Source organism: Thermobia domestica, chromosome 1 (assembly GCF_964235325.1).
Source record: "Thermobia domestica chromosome 1, izTheDome1.hap1.1, whole genome shotgun sequence".
Taxonomy (NCBI): Eukaryota; Metazoa; Arthropoda; class Insecta; order Zygentoma; family Lepismatidae; genus Thermobia; species Thermobia domestica.
Genome location: NC_137454.1, coordinates 156804430 through 156820079, shown reverse-complemented (window position 1 = coordinate 156820079; position 15650 = coordinate 156804430). Strand labels below are relative to the sequence as shown.

Here is a 15650-nt window from a genome sequence, read left to right as displayed (position 1 = left end):
CCATTGTTTGAAGCTCATACTACACATTACTGAACATCTAAATTACTCCGTTTTCCATTCTGTGTGAGATTTGTATATTTTAAAGTTTCATATTAGTAGCAAACTGGATTTAATTCTCTCCCTCATTGCTACCATGTAAGTAATGTTTAAAAAAGTAAAGATTAATTAAATATTAAAACAACTAACACAACTCGCATCACGTTGTACAATACACAACAACTTCCAGACAGCCAGCTTAAGCCGAACCCTTGAATGCAGACAACTAACACAACTCGCATCGCGTTGTACAATACACAACTTCCAGACAGCCAGCTTAAGCCGAACCCTTGAATGCAGAATAGGAAATGACGCGAAGCTGATCATCAATATATCATAATAAAGAATCAGCAGATATATTACACACTTTATGTGTAATTCGCTTTGTTGAAGATCAAGTATGCTTACTTGTTTTGTTTTAATGGTCTAACGCATTTGTGGCTCTCAGACGAAGAAAGCTAGGGGCCTTGACCAAACAAGGCATCGCAGAACCAATCGGGGAACCACATATATATAAACTGATTCAACGGGGTCCGTTGTTACGGCTTCTGACAAACTCAAGTTTCAGCTGTTATTCTTCAAAATAACTCTATGATTAAGAGAAGGTACATGTGTCCTCATATACTTTGGCCAACTCGCTGATTAGGGGGCACCAAAAGTATATTTCTGCGCTGAAGACCGGAAAAGACTTATGGCGCTGAGTATCTTATGTAAATTATCGAAATGGGCTGTATACTCCGGTGTGATATACTCCGACACTACTACTTTCCATTTAATTTTTATATCAACATCTTTCATAGTGAGTTTGTACATGTAAAGTTTTTAATTGGCCGGTACACTTGACAAGTCATATGCAAAATATATAGGATACCAGCACTAGCGTTTGACGTTTCTCGTTCCAAGAACTGGTTATATACATAAAGTTTCGAAAATTAGGGAAATGGTAATCTCAAAGAAATGGAAGGAAAGAGAATACCGTTCCCCCTAAATTCGAGAACTCGTATTTGAGTGAAGACATTCTTGTATTGCAGAGATGACAAAAATCAATTGTTGTTGGGTTTCGACATCATTTTATTATTTCAAATTCAAAGTTAAATCTCGATTTTGTAACAGATGTTTATGAAGAAAAATTGTTTTTTTCTTCAAATAGGTTTTCAAGTTTGAAAACGACCAGTGGCCGGACAGACTTCGTGCCTGCATCAAGGCCAAGGGAGGACATTTCGAAAAATGATTCGTGCGTAGGTGTACAACATATCAATGTAAAACATGACCAAAATAAATTGCCTTGGTGTTAATACTCTCTGTGTTATTCACATTGAAACTGTGACAACATTTATGATATAACTAGGTATAGTATTCGTGCTCGTGCTGGATATAGTGAGTTAAAGCAACGCGATGTAGTGCTGATTCATGTGTACAATACGACAGAGCTCCTGGTGTAAACTAAAAATCCTTTGCAGGGTTAGTTAAAGAAGGTGTATCCAAAGATGCCAACGTGTTCAACGTATCAAGGTGACGATGGTATACACGATTCATGGGGGAAAAATCATTAGAAAAGAGATCTGGAGGACAGAAACCAAGCTTAGATGACCACTGAACAACGAAGAGGATTGTTACGAAGAACCGAGGAGCTAATGGCCCACAACACTCTAGAACCCAAAGAGTATCTGGAACGGCCAATTTCTATAGTTACAGTCCAATCGGATTCTCTGTCTCCAAGGTGATCGCATATGTGAATATCTAGCTTATGTGAACACCGAACATTGAAAAGGATTGTTACGAAGAACTGAAGATCTATAATTACAATCCCATTTGAGTAACCGTGTTCAAAGATTATGATAACACACACAATTCGTGGAAAGACATCACTAGAGAAGATACAGTGAATAGGAAGCACTGTAAATTGAAGAGAACTGTCACGAAGAACCAAAGAGCTAATTCTGTGCAACTGATTCCTGGATTCAAATCAGCGTCTCGAACGAACAGTTTCTACAATTACAGTCTGATGAAGGCTATACAGCCTCAACATCCTGGATACAAAACAGCGTCTCGAACGAACAGTTTCTACAATTACAGTCTGATGAAGGCTATACAGCCTCAACATTCTGGATGTGATTTCGAAACTTCTTACAAACGAGCAGCGCGAAAACGATGGCGGTATAAAGATTAAACATGCATCGCCGATGACTGGAAGAGAGTAATAAGGTCCGATGAGTCAGCTTTCCTGTTATCCCCAACAATCCGTTGGGTCTGTGTATGGCAGACGTCCAAAGGCATATGTCCCGGATAGATTAATTCCTACCAATAAGCATGATGGCAGCTCTAGGTTGATGTGGGCAAAAATTTCATGGCGTATTGTTCGTACTATTATTACTCTTAAGGGACGAGTTACTACCAGTGACTGTCTAGACATTTCAGGGGACCAGGTTCATCCTATGGTACAGATGTTGTTCTCTAATAACGATGCAGTTTTTAAAGAAGATACTGCTCTAATCAGGGTGCGAATTACCGAAGGAGATGAGGGGGATTTTCCCCCTCAACCACATTTTGTTCCCCCCAGGAAAGAAATCAACTGAAGTATCCCCACCGGTGATGCTCGCTTCCTCTTCCCCCCACCCCTAATTATGCTTAGTATAACGCCAAAATTCACTGCTTTTACTAGCCTGCGACGGAAAAAGTGTTTACAAAGTAGTAAGTGATTCTTATAGATTTCGGGGTGCTGATTTCAATGGAATAAGCGGAAAAGCTTTATCACGTAAGGTTTTTTTTTTTCTTTCTTCCAGAAACGCACATCTTGCTATACGTAAATACGTTCTCGCTAAATGGCAGGAAGACTAATGATAATGCAGTTTCAAATTTACACGGTAAACGTGTAGGAAGCAAATATAATATTCTTCCTACTAATTAAATTTATCTGGGGGCACGGTGGCTCAGTTCTAGAGCGATTACCTCTAGTGCGTTGGGTCCTTGGTTCGATCCCTGCCTCAGTAAGTCTGTGATGAATAACATCGTGTCCGTGGGTTTTCTCGGGGTACTCTTGTTTCCTCCCACTTTCTTATTCTACCAATTCTTCCACCATCATTCACTTGCCTGAATCATCGTTTCCCTAAGCCTAGTTTGACATAATCGCTGAACGTTAAACTGAAAGATTTTATTTAATTTCTTCAATTAAATTTACTTTTATTAAGCAAAATTCATGCACCACTCTTTATTAAACTGAATTTTGTGCAATATTAATGGAAAAGAATACCATTTCTTATTATAGGATTCTCAATTTCTTTATAAGTATACCTATTATATAGGTGAATTGACAGCTTTCAATGTAAACGGTGTTTGATTGCGCTATAAAATTTCCATAGTGCTTGTGAAAAAGTGGTTTAAATGGCTCCAAGGGATTGTCGTATTTCACCAGATTCGTTTTTATACATCTATGGAGAGTATGTAGTGAAGAAATATTAGCAGAATATAACAAACTTTGTCAAAAATGTGTATTTCGTTTGTTTTGGTGTAAAATTAGGTGACCAAGATAAATCCTGGGCTCCCCACAAAGTGTAAAAGACCTTCGAAAGTGGTGGAAGAGCACAAACCAGACTCTTCGTTTTGGTATGCCTATGATCTGAAGAGAACCCCTAAATTACACAGATGACTGTTAGTTTTGTATGTGCGACATACAAGGGTTCAACAGAAAAATAAGAAGCTCACTGTTTATCCAAATCTACCTTTAGCAAGACGTCCCGTTCTGCATTGCTCAGAAATGCATTGATCTTAGTACAATCCTGCTCCCGCTACTTTATATTAAACTTGGCATCATGAAACAGTTCGTAAAAGCTCTGTCAAAAGAAGGAGAATCTTTTCGATACTTAACTGAAAAGTTTCCAGGTCTTTCAGAAGATAAATTGAAAGAGAATGTATTTATTGGTCTAGACATCAGGAAATTGATGAAAGATAAGGAGTTCGATTACAGAGGTTGTTCAGCATACGTTTGGCCGATTTCGTTCCTTTCCCCTCCCGGGCAGAACGGACTCACCCGACCTGGCTCGTGGCGTCCTGCAGTGTTGTGCTGTGGCTTCCTAGGAACGGAGTTGCTTTCCCGCGCGGGCGACAATAACGCACAAAACAGGACCATTGTTGTGAGTGTAGTGTTAAATTTGTTTCCAAGTGTGTGGGTTTCCACTCTGTGACCAAAATGCCGCCCAAACTAAGCCGGTTTGGGGAAGGTTATGTTGCGGCTCTTTATGATGTCCACTTTAGTGTTTCTGTCATTAGAAAACAGTGCAAGAAGAATGGTTGCAACATCAGTTTAAGTGGAATAAAAAATGTTATTAAAAAGTACAAGGGCAACGAAGCTCCACCATTTGGATCACCAACGAAGTTGCCTAGGAAGCGGGAATGCACCAAGGCCACCTCCACCATGCAGGAAACTTCGCAAAATGACAATGCAAGAAAATCCGCCAACACAAAGGTGTATGGCTAATCGTCTTGACGTGTCTTTGGGGACTGTGAGTCAGACGTTACACCATCAACTCAAGCTGGAAACAGTCATGAAAGCTCGCGGCCATCTTCTCACGGATGCCCACCAAAAGGAACGAAAGTGTAACGCCCGGAAGCTGTACGAACGACATCTGGCAAAACAAAGGTGGATGTACGTCGTAACGCTCGATGAAGCATGGATTTACCTTTCCGACTGCGGCTAACTGAGAGCCATCATGTACCGAGAGAAAGGCGCCAAGAACTTCAGAAGGTGGGTCCGTGTCTGTAAAAAATCCTTCCCAAAAGAGTTCATGGTCGTTACTGGTTACTGTTACCGAGGTAAACTGAAGATTCGTAAGGTGGCGAAGAACTGCACAATAAATTCGCAGTATTTTCAGGAGCAGATCATGCGGCCGATCTACGCGCATGAGATTCCAACAATGTACGGAAATGACGCCAATCTGGTGCGCATTCACATGAACAAAGCCTCATCACATACCTCACGATCGTCCCTCGCATTCTACAGGGAGATGGAGAACGCAAATGGTATACAGGTGATACCTTTCAAAAAGGTACCTGTTAAATCTCCAGATGCAAGTCCTATTGCGGATTTGGATTGCTGAAGCGGGCTTTGGGAAAACGGCGTGTGACAACTGTGGAAGGACTTCGGAAAGCAGTGCAAAGGGAATGAGATAAGATTCCCCTCCCAGTTCTTCAGAGAAGCCTATTACAATAGAAATTACGATGTCGGGATATTGTTAGGAACCAAGGGAAACACATCGCGCACTTACGGACCTGGCGCCATGGATTCTTCTAAATTTTTAGGTGTCGAAATTGGCCAAATTTAGACTGAACAACCTCTGTATACCTGAGCAAGAGGTTTGGAACGAATTTAAAGAAGTCGTTCACAAGTTTCTTGGTAAATTGAAGGACCCTAATTCCAAGCTCACTGTAAAAAACTTGCTAATAAAATTCAAAAATTTGAAATACTCAATAAGTGTAAAGCTGCACTTCCTTAACTCACATTCAAATTGCTTCCCGAGGAATTTAGGTGTAGTAAGTGACGAGCAAGAAGAACAATTTCATCAAAGTATAAAGGATATGGACCGAAGGTACGTACCAGGAAAGATGAAACGTCAACATGCTAGCAGCCGCAATCATTTCACAAAAGAAAATGCCAAAGACGGAATTTTCACGCAAAGATACAACATGAGGACTTGTAAGCATATTTGTTCGAGTTTTATTTAAAAACTGAGAGGTAAACTTTTCATAAAATATGTTTATAAAGTAAGAATATATAAGCTGTTTCTCCTTCCAACTATGACTCTCTTTTCTACAGAAGTCTTACGTGATACAGAAATAAGAATGTTATTTTTGGAATTAGCGTACCAAAATACATAAAGATCAGCAATCATATTTTAAGCACATTTTAATGACCTGAATTTTGCAGGCAAGTGTTTTTGTCATTTCTTGTAAGTTTAATCTGCTAGCCGTATTTCGAAATATGCAATGTAAACGATTCAGTTTTGGTCATTTCTCACCGTTGCTTAGTTGAACTATATTATTATGACTACAGTTGTTACTTGCAACCGTATTCTCATACCCTTCAGTTCGTCATCGTTCGTGAAGTTGAATGTATTAATTGCGCATAACAGTCACATATGGATTTATAAATGCTCTTAGCGTTTGGCCAAGAAGAAGTAAACAAATAGCTTCTTCCACCATACTGGGCGAAGGCGAAACGTGTCATTTTCATCCTCTACATTTGTATCTATTATCGTCTTGTTTTAATTTTTGTTATATTTCATTTTAGTTTGCAAGTTTGCAAATATTCATAATATCCAATAAATAGAACATTTTAATATGAAGGGAAAAATTAACGTATGCTTGTCATCATGGCTACCACTCGGGCCGAATTATTAGGTAAACAAATCTTAGAAAGCTACGAGCACGAGAGTGAGTACAACATTTAAATACGTTCAGCAAGATTAAGTGTAGTATGTGCATGTCAAACAATATATACATAGTTATTGAGTTGACTTTGAGTTTAACGTTCCTTTCAGCAGCGAGGCTATATGAGACAAGACTTACTGATTAACGTGAAATGCGAAGCACGAGCTTCCTCCAGGAACCGAACCCGGGTCTCTCACGTCAAGGGCGCGAACGCTTACCGCTTAGCCACGAATGAGCTATATACATTGTTATTGTCAGTAGATTTATTCAATTAGTAAATCACTTATTTATTACAGATGTCATATCATATTTGTGTGTGAGGGGAGGGGGTGTTAAGGCATTATTGTTTCATTTTGAACTATTACACCTTCAGACTCTACGTCCTGTTGGTCGAATTTTATCCCCCTACCCCCCCAATGTAAATTACCTAATTTGCACACTGGTTCTAATACATATAGCCACACCTGTTCAGGGGTGGTTTGAGGAACATTAAGATGAACCTGAACATCTACCCTGGATCAATCCCCAGATTTGAGCTTTATTGAACATGTATGGTTAGCTTTACAGAAGCGAGTCTGGAGCTTATTTTTTCGTTCATCATCGCTGTCAGAACTGGGCGCTGCCTGCACTACACAAAAAATTATCCACTACTCCTCTCAAAACATCTTTCAAGTTACATGCCTCAATGCCGCGACGAATATACACTGTACTACATACGTAAGGTATTCCAATGCCATATTTTTCCAACAAGCTGGAACTCAATAAGGCGTTTCCAATATATTGATAACTATATAAATGTTAAGTCTATTTAAACAATATTTTTACGTTAAAAGTTACAGCTGAAACAAATTTATTACAATATATCAAATGAAAGTTACTTTTTGTTACAGATATTTTTGTGTTTACAGGTAAGTCGCATATACCAATCTGAAGATTGAGTCACTTTAGCATCTTACAATCAACGGAAAATAGTTTGGATGCACGATGCACGACTGTAGGTTTCGCATGTGCGGTACAGTTGCACATTGACTTCAGCTCTGACCAAAGCGAACACTTAATATTACTAACGTAAATATATTATTGCCTTCATAAGATAATATGTCTGATGAAGCGAATTATATATTTGCGGAACTATCACACAGATTAGTACTAATAAGTGCTAGCTTTGGTGATTTTTCTCTTTTTATTTAAGTTACACGTTGTCCAAAAGCCAGAACGAGCACCAACCACAAAAAATAAGAGTATCTTATGCAAGAATTCGCTTTGCCCAAGTTAAAAAACTGGAAAAACTAATTTCAGGTTACTTCTGGAAAATTCATGAAATGGAGAAATACTCCGATTTCGTACGCAAGGAACCGATTCAACTTGACCTCAACTTCGAAAACAAAAAGTTATGGGCTTTGTTTCGTTTTTTTTAAAAAAAAGAAAGAAAGAAAAAAGAAAAAACGAAAAAGACAAACAAAGAATTTCGGGTGATTGGAATCAATCACAGATTTTCCCTAAGGGTTTGAATGAATTTAGGTGAATTCACCGCTCTCGGATTACGTGAAAACAAACTGATTCACTCTTTGCATTATAAAAAGTTATTTTAAATCAACTGTGTGAGGACTTACACTCAAATCGAATATGCATGATCATTCATACAACTTATTATTCCCAAGCGAAGAATGATTGTATGTTAAAAATCCACTGTATTTTTGGTCACTCGATTCTAACCATAGAGTCAAACCATTATTACTAGATTCACAGTAAAATCAACCGAAATATGAAAGTGCTTGTCTTCTTGCTATTCCTAATCACTATATATCCTGATCGTTTTGTAACCAATGAGGAACTTTCATTCTTAAAACTACATGAAAGAGTCAAGATTGCTCTTGTCTCTCATGAAATGAAAAAAGTACGAAAAAATAAGATTAGTTACTTACTCTTCTTCTTCTTAATTTTAATTGCTAAAAAAGAAAAGATTCTTCCTTTATCATCGACTGAAATTGAGTTCTAAATTTACTTTCTTACATCTTCATCAATTGTGTAAAATAAATTGCTTGTTTCTGATCCGCTTAACGATTACCTCTTTTCCCCCCTGCAAATTACTACATTATTTCTTCAATATACTGCAACGTCAATCTTCTGAATCTATAAGATGGCTACATGATGTCTGGAACATATGGTAATGTCGTTTTGATTATAAATCTATTGTAGCAGCAAAGACGCTGAACCAATTCGACAAAACCGACAGAGTGGAGGAGATAATTCTTTGTAGACGTAAGGTATATGGACACAAACGAAGTGAGAAAGAGTTCACTGTAAGGCATAGTGCAACTCAAAAGTCGCTACAAAAACATCTCCAACAGGATGTTCAGGTGAAGCCAAGTTATCGCGCACTACAGTCACAGTCAGTTGAAGGAAAATGGAAATCAGACCTTCAATGTTTATCACAGAAACATACGTACGAGTACTGTTTGGCAAGTGTGGTGCGAATAGTGGCAGCATGAAGCACATTTTGTATTCAGGTTAAGTGTTGTTAATAATTATTCTCTGCGTTTATTCTCAGAATGACATCTTACATTGACTGCGTGTGTCAAGTTGAACAATAATGACACTTAATGCAAATTAGTTCGAACAACTCCTGTGCACGATTTCTGAGCTCGAACAACTCCTGTTTTCAAAAATAAATAGTTACTGCGCCCAAGTGTTCGGCTGCTCTGTATCAGTGGTTCTCAACCGATATGTCGTGACACATTGGTGTGTCATACAGTTTCCTAAGGTGTGTCCCGAAATTTTAGAATTTAAAACTCATAAAGAATTTAATAATAATTAGAATCGAGACAGACTGTACCAGTCAACACCTCCAGTTGTAACAATAATGCTCAGTGCTGTATACAGTCATTATAAACACTAATTGGTTTCACTATTATAATAGATGGTATTATTTATAATAAAAAATTTCAAAACAAGTGTGACGCGATATCCTGGACGTTTAGTAAAGTGTGTCGTCAGTTAAAAAACGTTGAGAACCATTGCTCTACACTATAGGTTAAAATCGTGCTCTAATTGTTAAATAAATGCTCTAATTGTTTACATTTAACTTTTATGTATCAGGGTTCCTACTGATCCGGAGAAATCTATTTCCCTGACTTCTCCCTGACGTTCCCGGACCTTTGGCAGGAAATTCCCTCACTTTCATGACAGATGTCGGATGACGTTGACATATAAATAGGAATAAATAACGGTAAATATTTATATATGAGAACATTTAATCTATACAGACAAATAATTATCAATTGTTCATACATACATTCCACTTACCACCCATAAAATTTTTAGCAACGTTCAATACTGTGATCATTAATGGTTGGCTAAGCTGAAATTGGTGTACAAATAATGTTAGAAAAAATGTATTTTATAAATTTTCTTGATTTCCAGTCTTTTTACCTGAGTTTCCCTACTGCACCATTTTCTCTGAGTTTTCCTTGACCAGTAAGAAACCTTTATATGTATGTATGTATGTATGTATATATATATATATATATATATATATATATATATATATATATATATTGTGTGTCAAAAGTCCTCTGACATAGGGTAACTCTGTTATTATCCGAGTTACAACAAAATGCAAGAGGGAAAACCTCCAAATATGATATTTTCAATCTAAAGTTTTTTTTTTTTTTTTTTTTTTTTAATCGGAAGAGCCGTTTGGGCTCTATACTCTTTATGCGCTCAATGTTAAATGAAAATGTAACGTTACATTAATAGAGGAGCTGGGAGAGGGGAGGAAAGGCCGGGCCGGAGGTGGATAAATTTTGTAAGAATATGGCGAATGGGGGCTGGCCATCTACACGTTAGTGTAAAAGACAGGAACTTCATTCACTGGGTCCAAGTAAATGGCAAGTAAATGGCAACATTGCATTTTTATTTAACACTAGCTGAACCTGCACTCTACACAGCGCATCATTCGCATATGAGCATAAATCTCCTTCTCATTCCTCACAACATATGTATATGTCCCTTTACAGACACAACTGAAAGACGTCTTGATAAAAAATCGGCAAGGGGTATCATAAAGGGGAGATTTTTTCGATTATTTTTTCTCAATATCTCGCACCGTTTGCAAGATTTGAGCCTACTTCCGGTTAGAGTTTCTAATTCATGTATGACCAGTGTTTTCTTTCTTCTTGCATGCAGTATGTAATAAGCAAATACATTACATATACAATTAATTATAATGTCAGTTATATATGGTGTTCATTGGGCAAAACACTCAAAAAATAAAGATTTATCTTAGACTCGAGAAATGGTTATCCTTCCTTTTTCATTATTATTTGCCCATGAAACAAACGCCTGAGACATATACAACCCCAATATACAACAATGTTGTGTTGGAATGTATAACGCACAGGATACGATGCTTTATTTTTATTTTTTATTTCAACGCTTTCAGTGTCCCCTAAAAAAATGTAATAAAGAAATAATGGCCATGTTGAAGATATAGTTAACTAATTTAAAGTACAAATACTTAAAATGTTTGTCTCTGTTAAACGTGACATCGCACATAACCGTAAATGGAAGATTTGAAAGCTAAAGTTATAGCTTGTTATAGGTTTTAATTGCTATTGTAGCATTTTAATAGATTGGCCGCATAAAGAGTGTACAGTCAAACAGCTCGTCCGATTTAAAAAAATTCCTTCACTTCAGATTGAAAACATCATATTTGGAGACGGATTCCCCTCTTACATTTTGTTGCAACTCTTATAATAACAGTTACCCTCTGTCAGGGGACTTTTGAGACACCTTATAAGTATATAATTTGCCCATTAATTACCCTGAACTCCATACCACTTTTTCTTTTTTAAATAATTCAAGGATTTGGTTACACACAACACAATCCCGCAGGTAGTGACATCTACTAATATCAGGACGGTAAATGATGTACTATTAGGAGTTAGCGTAACGGATTGACGTTTAGCACTTATTATTCAGATATTCTCGTTGTGCCCTCTGTCTTTCAACAATCAACGTTACAAATCTCTTAAAGCAAGGTTGTATAACATTCCAGGACAGCGTAACGCACAGATCGACATGTTTTCCTTTCATAATTAATATAGAAGTAAAAAAAAAAAAATAATCCATAATCAGTTGAAGCATCCAAATGTAAAAATCGTGTACCGACGCAACGTTTTAATGACCTCTTGTATTTTCATCGTGTATTTTCTTTAGAAAGAAATTATGCTAAGAGCAGAACCAACTAGCAGCATGATTTCGTCCTAAAGAAAGCAATGATGAAAATGACAAAAGGTCATTGAAACGTAGTGTCAATACGCGTATTACATTTGGACTTCAGAGTGAGTGATTCAATAATTTTCACTTTTATTATTAATATTCTCCTATTACGTCATTAAGTAATTTCTTCTATTCAGTGATTTATTTTCTATTGTTTTTTTCGTTCGTTTTTTCTTGCTAACACGTTGCATTACAATTTCTGTAACGACAAATGTCGGTAGAACTATTTTTGTAACATTACAAAATTGCAATTCCTTAGTTAGAATATAAGTAATGGAGTGGCAAGTTAAAAATATGTAAACTTACGACTGAAAATTTGTAACAGTAGTATTTCAAGTGCTAGCACAAAACTAGTTCTATATTGCATTCATCGTTGCAAAAGATCTAACCCAAAGTCTTTATATTAGAAAAAAAATGAAAAGAATGTTCAACCAAGCACAACGCAACCAATTTAAGATGTCATTTTGAAAAGGAACAAGAATTACATGTGAATTACACTTAGGTATCGATGAAAACACCAGTGTTTGCTGAAACAATAAAGTAAAATCACAGTACAATTTAGACGTAGTTAAGTAATTATTTTCTATAAATTATATAAATAGTTAATTTTAACTTTAAATAATTGTTGTTAATGAGTTCTCTTATGAGTTCCAGACTTTATAACCACCAATTAACTATTAAAGCTCTTTACATTTTTCTAAGAAATCTGACATTCAGAAGTACAAACTCATACCATTTCCATAGTGATTTTATTTTTTATAGCCAGCTGGCGTACGTTATTCCAAATAATTTGCAACACTCAATTAATGAACACCAAATATACTATCGGTACTAATGAAATGAGTTCAGGCATTCGCGGTGTTCAGTTCATAGAATGTAAGGTTTGAATTCAGTCTATAAAACATATATGCTCATCATTTCATTATCAATTTCTTCATAAAACTCAAATGCGCAAACAAATAAATAAATCAAACAAGGAAGCATGAAAGAGGTTGCTGTATAAAATTTAATGAGTTCCTAAAAACCATACATGTACATATTATATACATACAGATGGTGATCAGAAAAATGGAAACACCTGTAGTTGGCAACACGTCAGATGTATGGGTTGGCAGTGGTGTCGTGGCGCCCGCAGCGCCGGACCGCTGGTGGTGGTGTGTTAGGTCGGTCTCCATACTACGTCAGGCGCAGTGGAACAGCAGTGCCCAGTGGCTGCAGCAGACGGAGGTAGTATAAAATGGGAGACACCTCAGATTTTCAAAGAGGGCAAATTGTTGGTGCGCGGTTATGTGGAGTGAGTGTGACGGCAGTGGCTATTGTCTTAGGTGTGTCGCGTGGGACAGTGTCGAAGGTGACGACGGCCTTTACAACACACGGGAAAACCACATCGGGGAAGCGGAACAGTGGGCGGAAGAAAATCATGAGTGACAGGTCACGCCGGGTATTAAAGCGCATTGTTGCGCAGAACCGTCGTGCCACTGCGGAGCAAGTGACGGAGGAACTCAATCAGCACCTCCCTCACCCTGTTTCGACAATCACAGTCCGCCGCGAATTACATGACATGAACTTACGGGGTCGTGTTGCACGGGCCAAATCGCTCATCAGGGACCATAACGCTTTCGCACGCCGCAAATGGTGCCGCGACCATGCAACTTGGACCGTTGAGGACTGGAAACGTGTGATATGGTCGGATGAGTCATCCTTCACCCTATTCCCAACCACTGGCCGTGTTTATGTGTGGAGAACGCCCAAAGAATCTTATGATTAGCAGTGTCTCCGCCCAACTGTGAAACATGGCGGCGGCGGCTCGGTGATGCTGTGGGCCGCCATATCATGGTTTTCATTGGGTTCTGTGGTCACACTTAGCGGACGAATCATTACCAACGATTATGTCGCAATTTTAGGAGACCACTTGCATCCTATGGTCCGGATGTTGTTTCCGGACAATGACGCCATCTTCCAGGATGATAATGCACCCATTCACACAGCTGGCGTTGTTGCAGCTTGATTTGAGGAATATCGGGATGAAGTTCAACACCTCCCCTGGCCCGCCCAATCCCCAGATCGCAACATAATTGAACATCTGTGGTCCGTCTTGGAAACACGACTCCGGCAACGATTTCCACCTCCATCCTCTCTCACAGAACTGGCCGATGCCCTGCACGAGGAATGGTGTAAAATTCCACTTGCTACCATTCACGACCTCTATGCCTCCATCCCACGTCGCATCAAGGCTGTTCTGAAGGCGAAAGGTGGCCCGACACCATATTAATCTGGTAAGTTGCAATTTCGTTCGGGTGTTTCCATTTTTCTTATCACCATTTGTATATATATATATATGAGATTTAAAAATAACAAAATAGGTTATATAGCTCAGTAGAGCATACACCACGTTGGCTGGAGACCGGGATTTGATTTCCTACCAATTCACCCACCACATTTTTCTGATTTTTCTCAGTTGAAACAAAAAAGAAAGAAAGGAGCCTTCTCTTCAAGACAGATTTTAATAACAAAGTACGTTTTTCCTATGAACTGATTTTTTGTTTGTTTGTTTGATACAACATACAGGATCGAATGCTGCATCTACAATTTTATTATCACTACTACGACAAGTAACTTTAACGCTACTTATACACTATTCCCTTCGAAGACATCTTCTGCTGAAAACTGCAGTTTATCATTTATATTTGATTTTCACTTACCGTATTGCTTTATTATAAGGAGAATTTTTTTTCTTTAGTAAACTTTATTAACTTTCTCTAAATTATTAAATTACTTAATAATTGCTATATTATTTAAAATTATTATATTATTTGAAAATAAATTGTGTACAGAAGGATATGAGAGAAACCCCCAGGAGAAAGGAAAATAAAAGCAGGGAGAACAGATGGATGAACAGAACGTATTAAAACAAATAATCCTAAATCTTACAAGTCGAAGAGATTAGTGGAAGACCATGATGAGTGGATACCTTATTTTGCGACAGCTAATCTGCCACTAATGATAGGATAAGAAGAATGGTAAAATTACTTACTCTTCTTGAATATCTAGGCTGTTAACAAAAAAAGAAATAAATCCGCATTACAATAGATGTACTTAGTTTGCGCCTAATTTTAATGACATATACAGACAGAACGTGGCATTTCTACAACACAGTACAGTGCATTAATACCACATGTACACATGCTTAATATAATAACCTACCTAAGTAGTTATCTTATATGTGATTAAGTTGCAAGTAGTAAATTTTAATGATGTAAAGAACTGCTTTGGCTTTATTTATCCATACATAACACAGATTCAGCTTGAGTTCAATAAATCAACCTCAATCAATACTGTTTGATACACATAAGGCCGGATATCCAACCATTACTTAATTTACCTTTCGAAAATCCATTTATGTACGTATCGTAAGGTTCTCATATACAGATATTTAACACGACTACTTGCTCCTATTCAATTTGTGGAATTGCTTGTCATAGACCTTATTGTTCTCACACTAAGTCGCTTCGAAACCTGACTTTTCGGGTCTTCAGCAACTTGTTGCTTTGTAAGGGAGTGCTTTACGATTCACGTTTATTAGTACTTTTTCTTTCATTTGATATAAGGAATGATCTCCCGAGGATTAGTGGTAGTGGTGTTTTCCGGAATTATTTTACTCTTTAAAATGAAAATCGTACCTGCTCTTGGGTAATTATTTTTGCATTTCCTTCTGGTTTCGTCCACGTTGTCTCTCTGCTACGTGCATTGTAATAATAAGCCTTTCCCTCTGGAGTTTTTGTTTCCACCCATATTTCTCCGCTTAAATCGATCCCAGGTGAAGAATTTGTCTGTTAAAAAAAATACACATGAAAAATTACTTTCTCTTTTTAAAAACAGTGTGTATGACATCGTGTAGTGATAAATTT

General features: G+C 37.5%; 1 protein-coding gene across 2 annotated transcripts in view; it reads right to left on the bottom strand.

Moving 5' to 3' along the window:
• Positions 1–15650, bottom strand: part of LOC145690285 (transcription elongation regulator 1-like) — a 166991-nt gene that overhangs the window by 120456 nt on the left and 30885 nt on the right. For both annotated transcript variants that reach the window (XM_081765045.1, XM_081765055.1), the window contains one exon: positions 15423–15572. In XM_081765045.1, the coding sequence (XP_081621171.1) occupies positions 15423–15572 (150 nt within the window). The remainder of the gene's footprint in view (positions 1–15422; positions 15573–15650) is intronic.